Genomic DNA, 16,423 nt, shown 5'->3' with positions numbered 1-16,423 from the left:
TCAATGCACATTCCCAGTGCCAACACCCCCAGTGCCAAGCTGCCCTGCTGGCCTCGCGCCCCCACTTCCGCTCAGCACAACAGGGCAACTGGAATAAGTGGACAAAACAGATGGATTTGGTGATCGTACCTTGAAAATGGTTCAGACTTTCCCACGGGAAAACCACTCCCATGGGTGTTGGTATCTACTTTTCCACAATGCACAGCTACATGGCAATCTTTCTGTTCCACTATCCGCCAGTATTCTTGCTGTGGTAAGAGAAAGCAGTAATGCATTTTTAATTTGCTGAACAAGGTATCTCTCATTAACATATAAGCCCCAGAAATTTACAGGGCTTTCGTGACCTCAATGTAATTCAACATAAAACACTGCTTAAAAGTAAGAATATAAATTATTAAAAGTAACGATGAATTGGGAAGACAGAATTTATATCCTCTTGGCTCCTGTCTTCAGTGCCTGTCAGATTAAGAATTCTTTCTCTTCCTCAGTTCATCAACACCTTTATTAAAAATGTTCAAAAAATTAAAAAGGAAGACTCAGCACCATGTCTAGCTAACCACTTCTTTTTCTCCCAAACCAGACAGCCTTACACTGATTATGGTAATGCTTGATGGTCAACTATACTGAGTCCCCATACTCAGTGCCCTAAAATAAAAACTTTTACCACCCCTTGAGTTGGCCTCACCTCTACTTCGGCTACTGTAGGCTCCTTCGTGAAGCACATGTTCATGATGTTTCTTGCTGTTCGGTAGAAGGTTGTTAAAGAAACAGACCTACCCTGTGGAAAAATAAAATTAAAAGTGAAAATAAAAAAAAGCCTCCATTCCCCCTGTCCTCATTCTTTTCCTTACAGGCTCAATCCCAGGTGACAACAAAGGGAAAAAGGACAATGTGTCCAGAAGAGGTGTAGGTCTAAAGCTCATTTTGTATCTGAGGGAAAATACATCAGAAGATAATGAAATTTAATCACATCAACTCACCAAACCAATCACCCAAAAGGCCAACTGAATGTTCCCAGAAGGAACACTGCTTTGTCCAGTACAATGCTCAGTATTCGCTAAAACAGAAGATGGACACAGCCCAGCTTCCTATGACAGGTTGCAAAAGACCCAGTAGGCAGTCAACCTGCACCTTACAATCAAAATAAATATGTGATCCAAGGACCATGTGGCTACACACTTTATATAGAGAAACAGTTGAAAAAGACTTAGAAAATTCACAGAAATGTTCAGCATTAAACTAGTATTGTATCTAGTGGAAGGTGGTCACAAAAAGTAGAGTTTACCAAGATGATTGTAATCACCTGCTTAAAAAAACTAGTTATGCTTAATTCAATAAAAGCAGTTCCAATGCAAGGAACCAGGACCTGTTATTACAAGGCTGAGAAAAGGAAAACACAGTAAAATTGCTGAATGGGTGCACTCTTTGTTGGCACTGCTGCTCTAAGAGAAGAGGATCCGATTCGGTTTTCTGCTTGAGCTATACCAAGGTTTCCAGACACCTGCTTTCATGCATACCTACAACACCAGACGCTCTGGGAAGCATTGCCTGACAGCTTTGAAGGCAAGAGCACCAGAAGCCACTTGCTCCTTTCAGCCCAGACATACTGGTGTGCCCAGACAGTAACACCTCTATTGTCTTCTCTGCCCCAGGGCAGAAGAAACACCCTGGGAAGCCATGAGAGGTGGCAAGCACCACAATAGGTGCTGTGGCCATACTGGTTTGAGGGTATCGCTGCAGGCAGAGACCAGAATTGCTCTGCAAATGTGGAGTAGAATATATCTTCGCTCCCTCCTCCTTCCTCTAACTCCCACTGTACCCACCAGCTGCCCATCTGAGCAACCACAGACTTAAAAACTCTGCATAAATGAACACTTTATTACTCGGACTATTACCTTTCTAGCTTTTCAATTATGAAACAGATCTGCCAAACCACCTCATTCTTTTCTTATGTTTAATTTATTTAATAACTATATCCAAGAGTAAACTAGAAAGAACTATACGAGCAGCTTTTCCCCCAGAGGCCAAGTCTATCACTCTGCCATACTCATATGGTTGTAACATTGTCATTTTTTTAATTGAATGCAGCATAATTAGGTTTAACAAAAAAGTCTGTGAAATGCCCAGGGCCTGGGGCACTCTGATTCCCATAAACTTCAGAGCTGGATTCTCTGTGATCCAATAAGCAATTTCCTTCTTCTTTTAATGCCCTCATGAATCGTTTATTGAGGCAGCCTTTTACAACAAAACTGCTTGTAAAATGCAGGGCCTGCACCAAGTCATCACACAGACTTTACCACTCGCAGACCAATACACGCTCTGCAGCAGCTTCCTCATTTCATTAACTTGCCCTTCTCTCATCTTACACAGAAAAACAAAAAAAAAAAGACTGATCTTCCAAGACTAACCATGTTCATTTTTTTAGATATACAGCAAGCAAGAAAAAAGAAAGTGGAAAAACTAAACACTTCAAATGTTTAAAGTCGCATATATCCATTTCTTCCCTATCAAGAATTTGATATCTTTTTAGTCTCCTAAAAACTGTAACATAAATTAAATGGTTGAGGGGGTTTTGTTGTCTGTTTATGTTGTTTGGTTGTTTTTTTTTTAATCCGAGGGATCTTGTAAAATTTTCTAATGCCAATTCAGAAAATAATTTAAAATACTGTAATGGAGCATTTTAACCAGAACAGGAAATGAATTGCTGAAGAGTAAAATACTCTTTCCAACACCCTGAAAGATATCTCAGCAGTTCAACAACTGTCCTGGAAGCTTCAAGCTACAGAGCAGAGTCTCTGTTGCTGTGACAATAAGACAGAGGAAAAAACTCCTATTTCCCCTCCTGATTCTTCTCATGTCTGTTGCAGAGGCCCAGGGAGAGCATCACCACCACCAAGCCTGGAGGCACAGAGAAGGACACTGCAACACTATGAATGTTAAAGACATTAAAGCAAGCATAAATATGGGCAGAAACCAGAGATTTCACACAGTCACAGGCGGAAAGGAATGACTCCTATTCAGCGGGAGTCTGAAAATGCTGAGTCCCTGCTGAAGAGACCTCAGCACAGGATTTCCAGGACAGTTTCATGTGAGGGCTGGCAAAACTTGCACTGGTGATTTCTTCTGTGTGTCCCTCTAATGGATCTGCTAATAAGCCTTCATATTGCTCTGTATGGAAACAAATGCTGCTTTCAGTCAGCTCCAGTACAGATTTTTAAAATATTTTCAGAGCTAAAATTGGGGAAAGAAGAATAGAGTGAAAATCTTGCATCATATCCTTCTTTGATGTTGGCTTACTTCACACACTTAGAAATTACGGCATTTTATTAGTCAGGTAGAAAAGCCACATATTTAGGAGTAAAGCGAGCAAGTGCAGCAGCCTGCAGCACACACTTAAAAGCACAGCAGGTCTTACAGCCTGGAAAGGAGAGACACTGAAAATAATTTGGAAGCCCTGGCAGAAAGTCAGCCAAACACAGAGATTTACTCTAACCTTGACATGTGATATGGTGGTAACTGCTCCTGGAAGACTGGATGTCTCTTTCTAAAAACAGCTCAAGCACGTGCTGACTGCAGAAATCACTGTGTGAAATCTCTTCATAGTCTGAAGCATAGACTTTATGGCCTAAACTGGACTACAGACATACGATTATGACATTCTCCTCCAGCCCTCAAACTATTGGCCTGAGTATTTATCAAAGGCATGGGATTTCTTTTTTGGGTTTGTGTGTGGTTTTCACTTTTAAATAGAATTAGCAATGTGCTTTAGAAAGGAACCATTACAATCCCATCATCTCTGGAAACTGTAACATGAGGGCATGGTCTGTTAATCAAATTTCAAATTTTCTCAGAAACATGTTAATAGGTAAAGAACACTCTTCACCTCACAGACGCAGGATTAAAAGGCTTGTTTTCATTAAATGCCATGAAACATCCTCTGCTTACATCTGGTGCCAGCACCACCTTTCCTCAGTCTTACTAAAAAGCCTAGTAGTGAACTATAGTAATTTTACATGTTGTGGGTTGCTCTGGTACATCAAGACTGCTGCATAATTTCTACGTCTTGAGGCTTGTTTTAAGTGACATAACCAATCCTTCCACAGTGCTTTCCCCTGAGTGCTGTTAAAATGAAAATACATTCCTCTCTCTGCACTCAGGCTGACCAGGGTCCCGCAGAGTGCTCCACAGCAGGGCTCTCTCCAGAAACCCACCTGCTTCCCCCTGTTTTCTCCCCAGTCCATCATCTGTGACAGCAGTCCCCAGCCTCTGCACTGCAGATGAACGTGGGATAGGATCAAAACAGGCAAGCCCCAGGGTCTGGGAAACTGCTGGTACCACAGGGGACAACTCAAGGTGTTTTCTGAGCGTGCTGCAGCTGCTTTGGTGGGTGGGGAGAGCGCTGGTCCACAGGCACAGCGATGCTCTTCTCTAACAGCTTCTATACTCAGAACAAAAGTATTTCTATCGGGTATTGTCAGACTTATACAGGGTCTGCTGCTGCCCATGCTTTTTGGGTGGCAGCAGCAATTCTGGGAGCTCTCAGCCTTTTGGGATAAAATGCCTGGTGCTCAGCAGACTCGGGCTGCTTATACCTGCATTTTGCTCGCTTGCTTTTTTTTATGTTCTAAGTCCAATTAGGATACTTCTCAGAAATCTCAATCTTGCTTTTTGATTGACTTTGTATCTTCTAAACTTTAAAATGGGACTTGCACTGGAAATGAAGAAGGAGGCATTTCCCTAGGAAGTTTGAGGTTGTTCATACAGCAGTCAGGGTAAGTTGTATCACATTTTTCATTTAACCGTCATTAAGTACAGGATATTAAGCACAGAAATGCCACTTCACTATTCACAAAAGCTGCTGTCATTAGATAAGCTTCTCTCCAAGGGCAGCATGGCAAAGAGATTGCTTTTCAAAGGTGGGATTGAGACCAGAGTCCCCAAGTAAAATAATTTTTGTGCTGACAAATCGTAACAGGCTGCAAAAGAAACCCAAAGCAAGCTCTTAAAGCTCAAGTCATGAGCTCATGCAGTCCCTAAATAGCTTAACAATAAGTCATTTTGGGCTATCTGGCTTCATTTCCTGGTGATGGAAGCAAGATTGGAAGGGGAAGAACAGTGTATTCCTTTACTGGGCACAGACACTCAACGCTATATTTCTCTCAGAGCATAGCTACGCAATTCAACTTAACTCAAAATTGCACTGCGAGTTGCAGTGCCAAGTCCTGCTCCAGAGTAGCAGATTGCCAAATAAAATACAGTGAAAGAGTCAGCATTCCTTTGTAAATGGATGTACTTGATATGTGGAGGACTAAGTGCCCATGTGACTGCTAGTGCTGAGCAAAATCTGGCACTGTGGATGAAAATATTGTTTGTATTTCAATTTGCCCTTTCTAAATGTAGTAGTATTTCTAGTGATGTTAGTTTTGATGTGGAGCACTACTTCACTCAACAAGAGATTTGCAAGAAGCAGGAATGAGAAAGCAGAACATTACTTTAAACGTCACTAGAAAATGAAAATAAAATCTGTATCTGGAAGGGTAATTGGGCAAAGATATTTAGGGAACCTCTCACAAGGAGATGAAGGGGAGCAGAGCCCAGTGCATCTTGTCAGGACAATAATGCCTCTGAGCTTTCCCAGACGTCCTGGAAGAGCCAGGCAGATCGGGATAAAGCCACCAGACCACCTGGTTGTGATAACCATGATAACTGCTGCCTTTGAGGTGGCGCTGCAACCCATTAGCTCCTCTGAGCCAGCAGGTTTGCACCCAGATGACAGCACCATCGGTTCTACAAAACAAAACAGGCAGAGCCTGCCCCATTACCTTGTATATACACTTGTGTAAGTCGCTAAGAACTCCCTCCTCGTCCTCCTCGTCCTCCTTCGTGGTCTCCTTTTCCTGAGCGAAGAGCCGCCGCCTGCCCGTCTTCAGTGGGACATCGACCTCTTTTAACTTGTTGCGGAAGCCATTTTTGTGAACCACGCCATTGATGAGTCCGTTTTTGGGCTCAAACCGGGGCAAGGAATGGAACTTGTAGGCATTCTCCGAATGTCCCTCCAAAGGTCCTTTCCTCTTCTCCAGGATTTCCTTTTCCAGCAAGACCTCCTTCTCCAGTTTCTTGTGCTCCTCAGGGGAGAGGGAGTCATAGGAGAGCAAGTACTGGCAGTAGGCTTCTTGCAGCTTGGCCAGCCTGTCCTGTGCAGTTTTGGGGATGCGCAGCATGTCTGCCAGCTTGTTCCATTTCTTGAGGTCAGTCACTTGCTGCATCCCCCCCATCTCATTGATCAGCTGGACAAAGCAGGCCAGGTCGAGCTCACAGCCTCCTGGGGTCCACATGTGCCAGGCAGCAGAGGAAGGGAAAGGGAAACACAGGAGTAGATTAAAAAAGCTGTGGGCAGCTTGCTTCATGTGTGCTACCAGGCTGGGCACACGTGGGACACGCCACCCATACAGCTCCAGTCACCTGGGCACCGGAGCAGAATTGTCCCTATCCTGCTAAACCAGGCATGTGCTCCTGTTGTGCTCAATTAATTCATTTGGTAGGCCATATTTTGCTATTTGCAACAGCCTTGCCTATGATTAAATTTGCATTTCTCCTTGATTTTCCTTCCCTTCTCTTCTCAGAGAACCCCAAGCTATTTCCTGACTTGCATCTTTCCCCTGGTCATTACCCAGCAGCTGGGGAGATGAGAGTTGCCCAGCTCTTTAAAAGCCCACACACCCACCATGCCATCACCTACCGCCAGTCCCACATCTGGTTTATACCAGGAAGAAACAAAACAAGTGTCAAGCTGGGTACTGGCCATCAAAAAAGACAGTGCCTACCCTTTCTGGAAGCAGAACATCAATTATCTAATGTTTGCATAACACCTCGAATAAAATTATTATTTAAAAGGAGTACAATAACATCATTAATTTCAGAATGGGTAGAAAAATCCTTATAAAAACCTAAAGGAGGCAGCAGGTTGTTTGGGGTTGGAGCCTGCAACTGCTTAAAAAAGTTCCAGACACATTATTCCAGTCTGAGGCCATCCATATTTTATAGCCCATTCTGGTTTTGTATGTTTTAAGATGACTAGCACATTTCACACTTCAGTCAAAAAATAAAAATGGAGGATTATACAAACTGCAGCATAAAAAGCAGCCAAATGGACAAAGAGCAATAAAAGAAACATCATAAATACTCTCAAAGCACAGAAATAAATCATCAGTGGAAAGAGTGAAAAAATGGACCACCTACAATTCAACAGGGCACTGCTCAAGGAAAAAAGAGAATTAATACAAAATTCACGTCAGCATCTCCACTGCCACATTGTCTCTCCTTCGCCTTTTCCTTCCAGAAAAGTAAAAAACGATTATGCCATAGCCTTTTCAGAGCACTCAGAAATGCTACTGCACAATAGAGAAGGGCAAGAAGCAGCATTATGGTAAATATTTACTGATGGATGCACAGCTACAGCATCTTCAGGGCCAGTCATATCATCTTACTTGCTAGTGCAAGCAGCACTACTTCTTTCAAACTACCTTGAGCTGCACCACAGATGCTTCATTGCTGATTCCAGTTTTCCTTCTTCCCTCTGCTTTCCCCTCTTCCACCACTTGTGCCAATCCAGTGAGAAGGGAGGTTCAGCAGCAGAAACCCGTGTGCAATACTTTGGGATGGCAATGTTTGAGATCGAGGCAGAGCAGCACCAAAGGCTGCTCGCATTAATGCTGCCCACACAGCACTAGGCAAAGGTGTGAAGAGGGATGAAAGGATTTTGGCTGCGGCCAAAATCAAGGATAAGGCTTTGAGTAGCATATGATAAGGGTGGAGGCAGGGCCATGAGGCAGCAGATTTATCCTATTGAGTAAATTTGGGGGTAGTGCTAAAGAGGTTTAAGTCTTGAAGCTGAGAAAAGGTAAACACCATTGTGGAAAAAAAAAACCAAAATGGGTTTGAAAAGTTTTCTTTGTTTCCTCTTTAATCTTCCAAACATAACATAACATGAGCATAACTTTCAAGCTGGCCTCTATTACAGGCTTTTACTTTTTTGGTCTAGTGTTTTATATGTGCAGGTCACAAACAAACTGAAGGCAAATTCAAGAGAGCTTTCCATCCCAGAAGATTCAGCAACATATATAAAGTTGAATAACATATTCAGTGTGGTCCAGATTTAACATTATATGCACTGTCCAGTGGGACAAACAGCACACACCCATCTTAACGTCCTAGTTTCAACACTGTTTATGACCTTTTTAAGAAATTTGATTTTCTCCTGCATCATGAAATGATCACTCATAATCACTCTGCAATATTAGAGCTTGAGTAGCACATTATTCAACCGGAGCCTACAGCTAAGGTTTACAAAATGGTCTCAATTATAATTCCATTTCACATAGTCATAACTTTTGGAAGCATTTATATCTCACACTGATGTTCTCCAGGACTGACTTAAGCATGCTGCTTAAACTTTCCTTGAAAGACTGAAGGGGGGGGAGGGAAAGAAGGGAAAAAACCCCAACAACAACAAAAAAGGAGGTCTAACTTCATTTGCACCTATAGCAAAATGGCTTAAATAGGAGATCTGGCATATGTTATGCAGAAATAGTGTCTGACTTTTTTTGGTTTTAATTACGTTAATTTACCTAAGTTAGGACTATTTTTAAATTGCTTAGTGAGCAAGCTCATTTTAAAAATCTTAGATCTTCAGGTATGCATTTCATACCAAATGCTGGTGCTACACAAGCCGTTGGCAAAACTCCCACGTACTTTAAGGGAAATGTGATTTGGCCCTAGAAGAATGGATATGTATGCGTGTACTTAAGCAAGAGTGCATTTATCACCACAGATTATTTTATATGTTTCCTGCTAGAATCAACACATTTTTTCCTCTGTACACTGATGATCTCCAGCTTCTTTTCTCCATTTTGCTTTTGATTTTAAACACAGGATAGGTAGAAAATTAACTACAGAAAGGATACACAGAATGAAAATTTTATAAGAGACCACTATTTGCTGTGCTTATATGGCACCCGGAAGAATAGAATCCTTGCCTATTCATTAGGCTCTTAGGTGCTTAAATAATACAAATAATTAACAGTAATGCCAAGTTAAGGTATTTCATTAAAAAGTTAACATTGTTCCAGGAGCGTTAATCGAGCTGTCTTGCACATTTTCTTCTCTCTCTTGCCAATGTAAATTTAATTCATTATTCTTTGCTATTAGCATACAACTATTGCATACATTAGGCATATAAAATGTTCACTTATTGCTGCTTGAGTGATTTTAATTTTCAGATTTCCGTGAATGTTTTTGCACGGCTATTGCAACAAAGTGCTAACTGTTGTTCCTCCCTCTTAAATTCTGTTATTTCTCTGTTGTTCCTTGCCTTGGTTCCCATAATGTCTGCAATCTCTTTGTGTGCTTTCATGCATTTTCACTCACTTACCATATGTGATATAAAATAAAGTTTGAAAACCGGGGCAGGGGGAAGAAGTGTTGTGAATAGTTTAAACAGAAAAGTGTGTTCTTTAATCCAACCAGTGTTGATAGCTGCCTCTGATCAGATAATGCCTCAAAGGCAAAACTCTAGCCTCAAATTGCAACATGCAGGTCATTTGAGCTCTGACTTGAAACACTTCAAAAACAAAGGGAAGAGCTAACAAAAATTGAAAATACAAGTTTCTTACTATGTCATGACTGCAAAGGCAGTAGAGATGGAGGTAGCTCATTCAATAGTTCATTTGTATGCTGCTGTTGTCATGTTTTTACAAACTATTGTCACATTTTTGTCACGTGTCATATCTGACAGCAGACCATAAACCAAGAATTCTGTTAAATAAGTGATTCTCACTCAGGCATTAGCCCTGGCAGACACCTGCTGGGAGAAATAATGAAACCTCCATTTTGCAATCAACTACATTTTACTGCCTATTCTTGACACTTAATGGTTGTTAAATGTCAGCAGGTCACTGCAAATTTGTGATTTTAAGTGTCTGAGTACCCAAACAGAAGTCAGTTCTGAGATATTTTCTTTCCCCTTTGGTTAAATGCTTTTAAAGGAGGAGGGGGAGAAAAACGTATTAGAGCTTGGCAGCACTGCAACCTGTTTGGAAAACATGTTTGGAAAGGTCCAAAAAATATTCGAGGCAATGTTTAAAACAAGGCTATCAATATCCCTAGTTGTACTACCTATAAAAATAAACAGCAGGGAAAGGAAAGATCCTGAAATCTGGAGAACAAAATATCACATAGCATTTTTTTTCCCTGAGCTAGACAGGAGGAAAATGGCAATATAAAGTCTCCCTGGAAAGCTCTCCGACAACCTACCTGCATCGTGCCTGACCAATGGATAAAGAGAGAGATCCAGAGCTCTGCAGTGTTAATTCAACAGGGGTTTGGTTAAGCATAAAGGCAAACAGAGCATAAAGTTGCATACAGACACTAACAAGCAGCGGCAAAAGGCCAAGGAAACCACAGCCCTTACCTATGAGTGGGAGTTCATCCATGGTAATGCCCTGAGATTTGAGGTGCTTCTTGATACAGGCCAGCCGCTGCACGTTGGGTCCCCAGCGCCTGCCTAGCTTGTGTATGTGCTGAATCTGTGTCACAAACCGCATTTCATCATTTAGCTTGCACTCAGGTCTCCAGTCTGGAGGAGGAATCACCCTGCACATCCCATACTTCTCTACCTGAGCTCGGACTGACTCAATGTATATCAGTGGGTCATGAAATTCCTTGGTGGAGGGCCTAAGGATGGGAATCTCCCCCAGCATCCCCCACCCAGACTTACTACTACCCTTTTCGTGCTTTCCCATTGAGTCTTGTGGCTTGTGCAAGGACTCCGCTTGAGAGGTAGAACGATTTTCACAGGAGGCATTTTCAGTTTTGCCATGTGCTTGTTTCCCTGGCGTACTCTTTCCAGCAGTGGCTCTTTTCGGCCTATTTCTTTCCAAACTCTTCTCTGGCACTTCCTTTTTAAGGTGTCCATTCAGCAAAGGCTTTTCTACTGCTGCCTTTTTGCTGGCAGCTTCTGCCAAGTTGACGGCCCCTTTCATTCTCTTGGTGGGCGACTGTATCTTGTCTATGTGATTCGTCTCTTCCAGCCTCCTCTTTGAATTGCGCAGCCCCTCCCTTAACTGTCTCCCCACCTCCTTAGTGCATGTCTTTTGGTTCAACTTGCCATTGACTTTTACACCATTAACAGCGGTATTGTTAGACTTGGATGCTCCAAGGGATAGCACCTGTTTGCGGGTTTTTGCATTGCTACTTTCTATTTTCCCTGAGATTGTGTGGTTGACAGGTGAACTGGGTTTGTGGTGATTTAGTTTGGTTTCCTTGACCAGTTCTTTCTTGGCTTTGGTGTATGTGACAGTTCCCTTTGTCACTGTTGCAGTGTACTTCACAGTTTTGGACGGTGAAGGTCTGACTTCTCTCATCTTTTTGGCACTGGCTGCATTTGCACTCGGAGATGACATTCGAGTGATCCCGTTGACTTTAGAAACCTGCAATGCCAGAAGTGTTGCAGGAGGAGCAGAAGGAAGGAAACAGAAAACAGAAAAGTAAATTAATAATGTTTCCACTCAGCCCCAGTGTCCCATTCACTGGACAGCCATATTCTGCAGTCCTGACTCCTGGTCCTTTCGTACAATCTTCATATAATGGTTTTCATGCAGGCAAGACAGGGCACTAGGCATTTATAATAACCAAATAAAATAGAATCCTTTTTTTAAAATTAACAAAAAAGCCTTTGGCAGTAATAAGGGTGAGGTCCCTTGCTTGCACTATTCTCTTTCTTGCCTACCAGAATGCCTGTCATCATATTACAAAACACAGTCAGCATGATCTACAAACTAACACCGTCATTATCTCCTCTTCTGGCCCTCAGACACCCTCTCTCTCTCTCTCCCACCCAACTTCCTTTAAGTGCACACACATTTCACTGCTTCTTAGCAGACAAAGAAGCCACTGTATACTTTCTACTCTAACTGGAATGCACACATTTCGCAAAAAACACACACTGAGATTCAAACCAACCTCCTGTCAATACATGCATACATATAAAAAGAGATACGGAACACATTATTGCATCCAACAGATCAGGATGGCCATGAAGGATCCAGTCTGTCATACATATTAAATCTTGACAGGCATGTCATTGCTGAAGTTGATAATTTGAAATGAAAATGTATACAGCAGTCCAATGAATTTTTTTTATTTTTAAGTTTGATATCTGGGCAGTTTTGATGATACACATTCTATTAGACCATATTGTGTCAATGCAACTTAAAATTGCTGGACTCCACTGTTTTCTGTTAGACAGTTAAGTCCAGTTATGAAACTAAAATTTATATTTTAACTATAAGATGTGTTAAGCATCGAAAGCAACCCTCAATTACTAAGGGAATTGAGACAGCTCAACACTGCCAAAGCTAAACCCCACTACTAAGAAAACGAAGTTCAAGTTCAAACCTCAAACAAATTTTGGCATTTAAACAACTTCAAACATTGTCTTCTCACCTCCTTAAACAACTGTTAGCGCAGAAAAACACATCCAAAAATCAGAACAATTGACAAAACCGCTCAAAGTGAAAGCATAGAACACAATCGCTGCTCATCAGCACTCAGGTGAGCAACACCATTCCTGCAGAGTTATAATACTTTCTCCTGCAGGACTTCAAAATCCTTGCCAAATCAGTAAGCATGGCAGCTTCTCTCAAATAAATGCAAGAACTGTAGTCACTTACAAAAAGTAGGGATGTTATAAAATAGGGATCAAATAGAGACCAAGTATTGTGCTATGTGACTTATGAAAGAGGAACTGGAACCTGGAGATTCTGCACACACATCTCTGTGTGTGTGTATTTACTGTGTGTATTTTATCCTCTGTGTTCCAGAAGCTGCAGCAGGAGTAATGCCTTTTTAAAAACCATCCATATTCTTGTCCTTCTGGTGCTTGTGAGGTAGAAACACTTAAGGAAAATCCAGTTAACTGATGACACACATTTTTACCTTGAGTTTTTCAAAGATATATGAGATATCATCTGGAAAGCAAACACTTGCAAACAGAAAGGCATTTACCCATCTCCCTTGAAATTTAGGCAGTACACTGTATTTGAAATGGAAGCCTGGGTTTAACTTTCACAGCACTTTTTCATGCTGCAGAACAGTCATGGGTAGAGAGCTGCTGAGAGACTGCAAGACTGCCTCTTGCCTGCAGCAGTCACAACAAGCGCTGAACACCTCTGGCTTTATAAACAGCCAGGAACATTGATTACAGATTTCATCTAGACTAATAGAGAAGAATTGATTGAGAACTAGAAGGGGAAGGTAACCTGGGTGACAGTTATCATGAAATGAGTTTTTATTTTTAAGATGTGACAACAGTAGAGAAAGGACAACAGAGTTAAAAAGAATCCACACAAAACCAAACCAAAACAAAAGAAAAATCCACCTGCAAAAAATCCAAACCAAACAAAGCACAGGCCATTATGGTAGTTCACAAGTTCTCTAACGACTGGAAAATCAAAAAATAATCACAGTAATAAGTGGAAACACAATTATGTGACTAAGGGCAATTATATAGGAACAGCAAAAGCATGCATTAAAATCAGAAAGGCCACAGAGCTAAAGAAACTTTACTTAGCAAGATATATAAAACAAAACAGATAACAAAATTAAAAATACCGTAAAAATACAAGACAACAATCAATGGAAGAGATCAAGCACCACAAAACAAGTGGAAATAAGTTGGTGGCAAACAGAGAGTCTCCCTAACTTCAAATCCTAAAATAATTCAAGAACAAATCTTTAAACAGTTACTTTGTAAACACACAAATGATAATAAAATTATGTTAAACTTAAAACAAAATGACTAGTACACAACAACAAAAAAACAAACCCAGACCCACCCATAGTTTTGCCAAAATAGCACATCAAGCAAATATAATCATCTGACAGACACCTGGCTGAGCAGGTAAAGACACACCTCTGCTTCAGCAGGACTCCAGTCACTGTCACATGGGACATTCCATCAAACAAACTCTTGAGACTCATCCTAGACATAATTACTCTAAAGTGGCTTCCCAAGGGATTAAAGTCATCCTTAAGAGAAGTTTTTGTTGTTAGAGTTCACTCCTATAGTGGGAGAGCATTTCATGTGTCCTTCTGCAGGGACTTGTTGTAGCCTTGGTTCTATCCAGTATCGTAAAATTTGACAGTGAAACACACATGGAAGGGGCTGTAATCACTCTGAAGACAAGATCAAAATCAAAGGCAATCTTGAAGAACTTATTTCAGAACATTTCTACAATAAGAGGAAGTGCTCTTTTTAGGAACGACATGTAGGGGAAGAATAACATTTGGGGACCACAGTGAGCTGCAAAATGCAATGGTGGAACAAAGCATGCAAATCACTTTGAGACAGGGATGGGAACACAGGCTTCCTTCAGTAGAGCTGGACCCAGAACTGGACCCACATTGTGAGAAAAATTCAGACAGAGGAGCAAATCTATAAGAGCACAAAGTGCTCGGGTTTGTGGAAAACAAGATTGTTGCTTAAAAGCCAAGAGAGCTGCGCTTAATTACTCTGGAAGAGATCACTATGGGACAACTCTGTAACAATCTTCTGATGCATAAGGAGCCCCTCTGAAAAGAGACAGTAAATGCTCTTTCCATGTTCACTGAGAGAAGTGAGAGGACAAAAAAGCCCTTTAATTGTCTACAACAATGATCTGAGGCACAACTAGAAAAGCTTGCTCATTAGTAGAAAAGGAAAACACAAGAAGAAGCTGTCAATGGATGTTGTGGAGCCTCCTCTACAGGAGGTTTTCAGAAGGTTTCAGGAGGCTATAGCTATATTACTGTGCTGTCAGGCACGTTCAAGACAACACCCCAAGAGCGACCAGTCAGACTGTGTGGAGACACCTTGTCACTCCAGCCTGCCTATGATCTTTCCTGAAGAAGTCTGAAGGGTGCCCCACCCAGGGCACCCCTTCAGCAAGGGGTGGTGACACAGGGGCTGAGAACAAAACAAGTGTTCATGGAGAAAGGCAAGATTCTCACAGCTTCTCCTGTTCAAAGGAAAACATGCCATCAGCATCATAAGCTTTAGGCAAGAATTAAAACTGCCAAGATACAAATCTCCGGCAAACTGAATTCAACAAAAAACCAGCAATTGTTTAGTGGTTAGAATATCTCCACACAACAAACGCTTAGATCTCTCAACGCCAAATCTTGGACTGAACAGGTACATAAGCTTCAGCTATCTAACCTCCAATCCTAGATGGTAAGCACAATATTTTGAGTTTTTATTCAAACTTAGTGAAGTTATCAATGATGAACAGGTCCTGAAATAGAGAACACTTGGTTTTGAGAGTACCATATGGAATGCACTTATTTCTTTCTGGTTGCTAATCAAGGAAACCCCACAAGGATGAAACACTGCTGGAAACTTCCTCAGAACTATAATCTTTCTACAGCAGACACGACATGATGGTTTTCAAATGCTCCTCCCTCACCAAATGCCCAGAGGCATTTTTGACTTTTTTTTCAGAGAGGAAGACATAATGCTTAAGATACAGTCATACTGTATAGACCAGAACAGAAAACACTTCAAAGTGGAACCAGCTAAAACAAATGTCTTCCAGTTGGGAAAAAAAAAAGGTGGAAAAAACAACATGGCCACAGCCCACCATTGAAGCAACAGGTGGATTTAGGATTTCACATTGACCAATATGAAATTCTGGCTGGCCAGTTATTACCTTCTACACATTCCTGATCTGCTGTGGTAGATGGTGTCAATGGCTTTACTGAAGTTCAGGTAGACATCATCCACAGCCTTTCCTTCACCCACTAGCTGTGTCACCTTGTAGTAATAAAGTGATTGACGTTAGGCTCACATGACTCAAAATCTTGAGCTAAAGGTGAAATTAGGGATATGAATAATCTTATCTTTGCTTTTCAGCTGTGTTCTCAGTTTTGATGACATATATTTGTCTTCAGACCACTCTTTTCTCTGCTTTACTGAACACTTGCCCTGCAGTAAAACATGGATTTTAAATTTTGTTGTCTTTTAGAAGACAAAGGGGACCAGCACATAGTCTTGTAGCAATTGGTTTGTTGGGTTTAAACTGGTCTACATACACACCTCTGCATTGCACCTAGGATCCAGCCTTCAAAAGCATACACAAAAAATAAAACCAACAAACAATCTGCTAGATAAAAACCACAGTGATAAGAGCAACTTTAGCAACACTAACAACAGTTTTGGTCCCAAAGAAATTCAAGTTATGCAACCAATCTCGAATTCATTCATAAAAATAGTTCTGTGCTGATAAGTTTTGCAGAGCTAAATTACCATATTAGGCCAAGAGAGGGCCCCATTGAACTACATTTCCTTTGCCCACAACCCTTTTGAAGTACAGGACTCGGAAAGATGGCA

General features: G+C 41.4%; 1 protein-coding gene across 4 annotated transcripts in view; it reads right to left on the bottom strand.

Annotated features, from left to right (window-relative positions):
• The window catches only part of JARID2 (jumonji and AT-rich interaction domain containing 2), a 215,960-nt gene that overhangs the window by 17,601 nt on the left and 181,936 nt on the right, over positions 1 to 16,423 (bottom strand). For all 4 annotated transcript variants that reach the window (XM_027676086.1, XM_027676084.1, XM_027676085.1 and 1 more), the window contains exons 7-10: positions 10,469 to 11,486; positions 5,823 to 6,322; positions 686 to 778; positions 130 to 248 (exon numbers count right to left, since the gene is read on the bottom strand). In XM_027676086.1, coding sequence (XP_027531887.1) covers positions 130 to 248; positions 686 to 778; positions 5,823 to 6,322; positions 10,469 to 11,486 — 1,730 coding nt within the window. The remainder of the gene's footprint in view (positions 1 to 129; positions 249 to 685; positions 779 to 5,822; positions 6,323 to 10,468; positions 11,487 to 16,423) is intronic.

This window comes from Neopelma chrysocephalum, unplaced genomic scaffold (assembly GCF_003984885.1).
Source record: "Neopelma chrysocephalum unplaced genomic scaffold, ASM398488v2 Primary Assembly neopelma1_26, whole genome shotgun sequence".
NCBI classification, from domain to species: Eukaryota; Metazoa; Chordata; class Aves; order Passeriformes; family Pipridae; genus Neopelma; species Neopelma chrysocephalum.
This window is presented reverse-complemented; position numbering and strand designations above follow the sequence as displayed.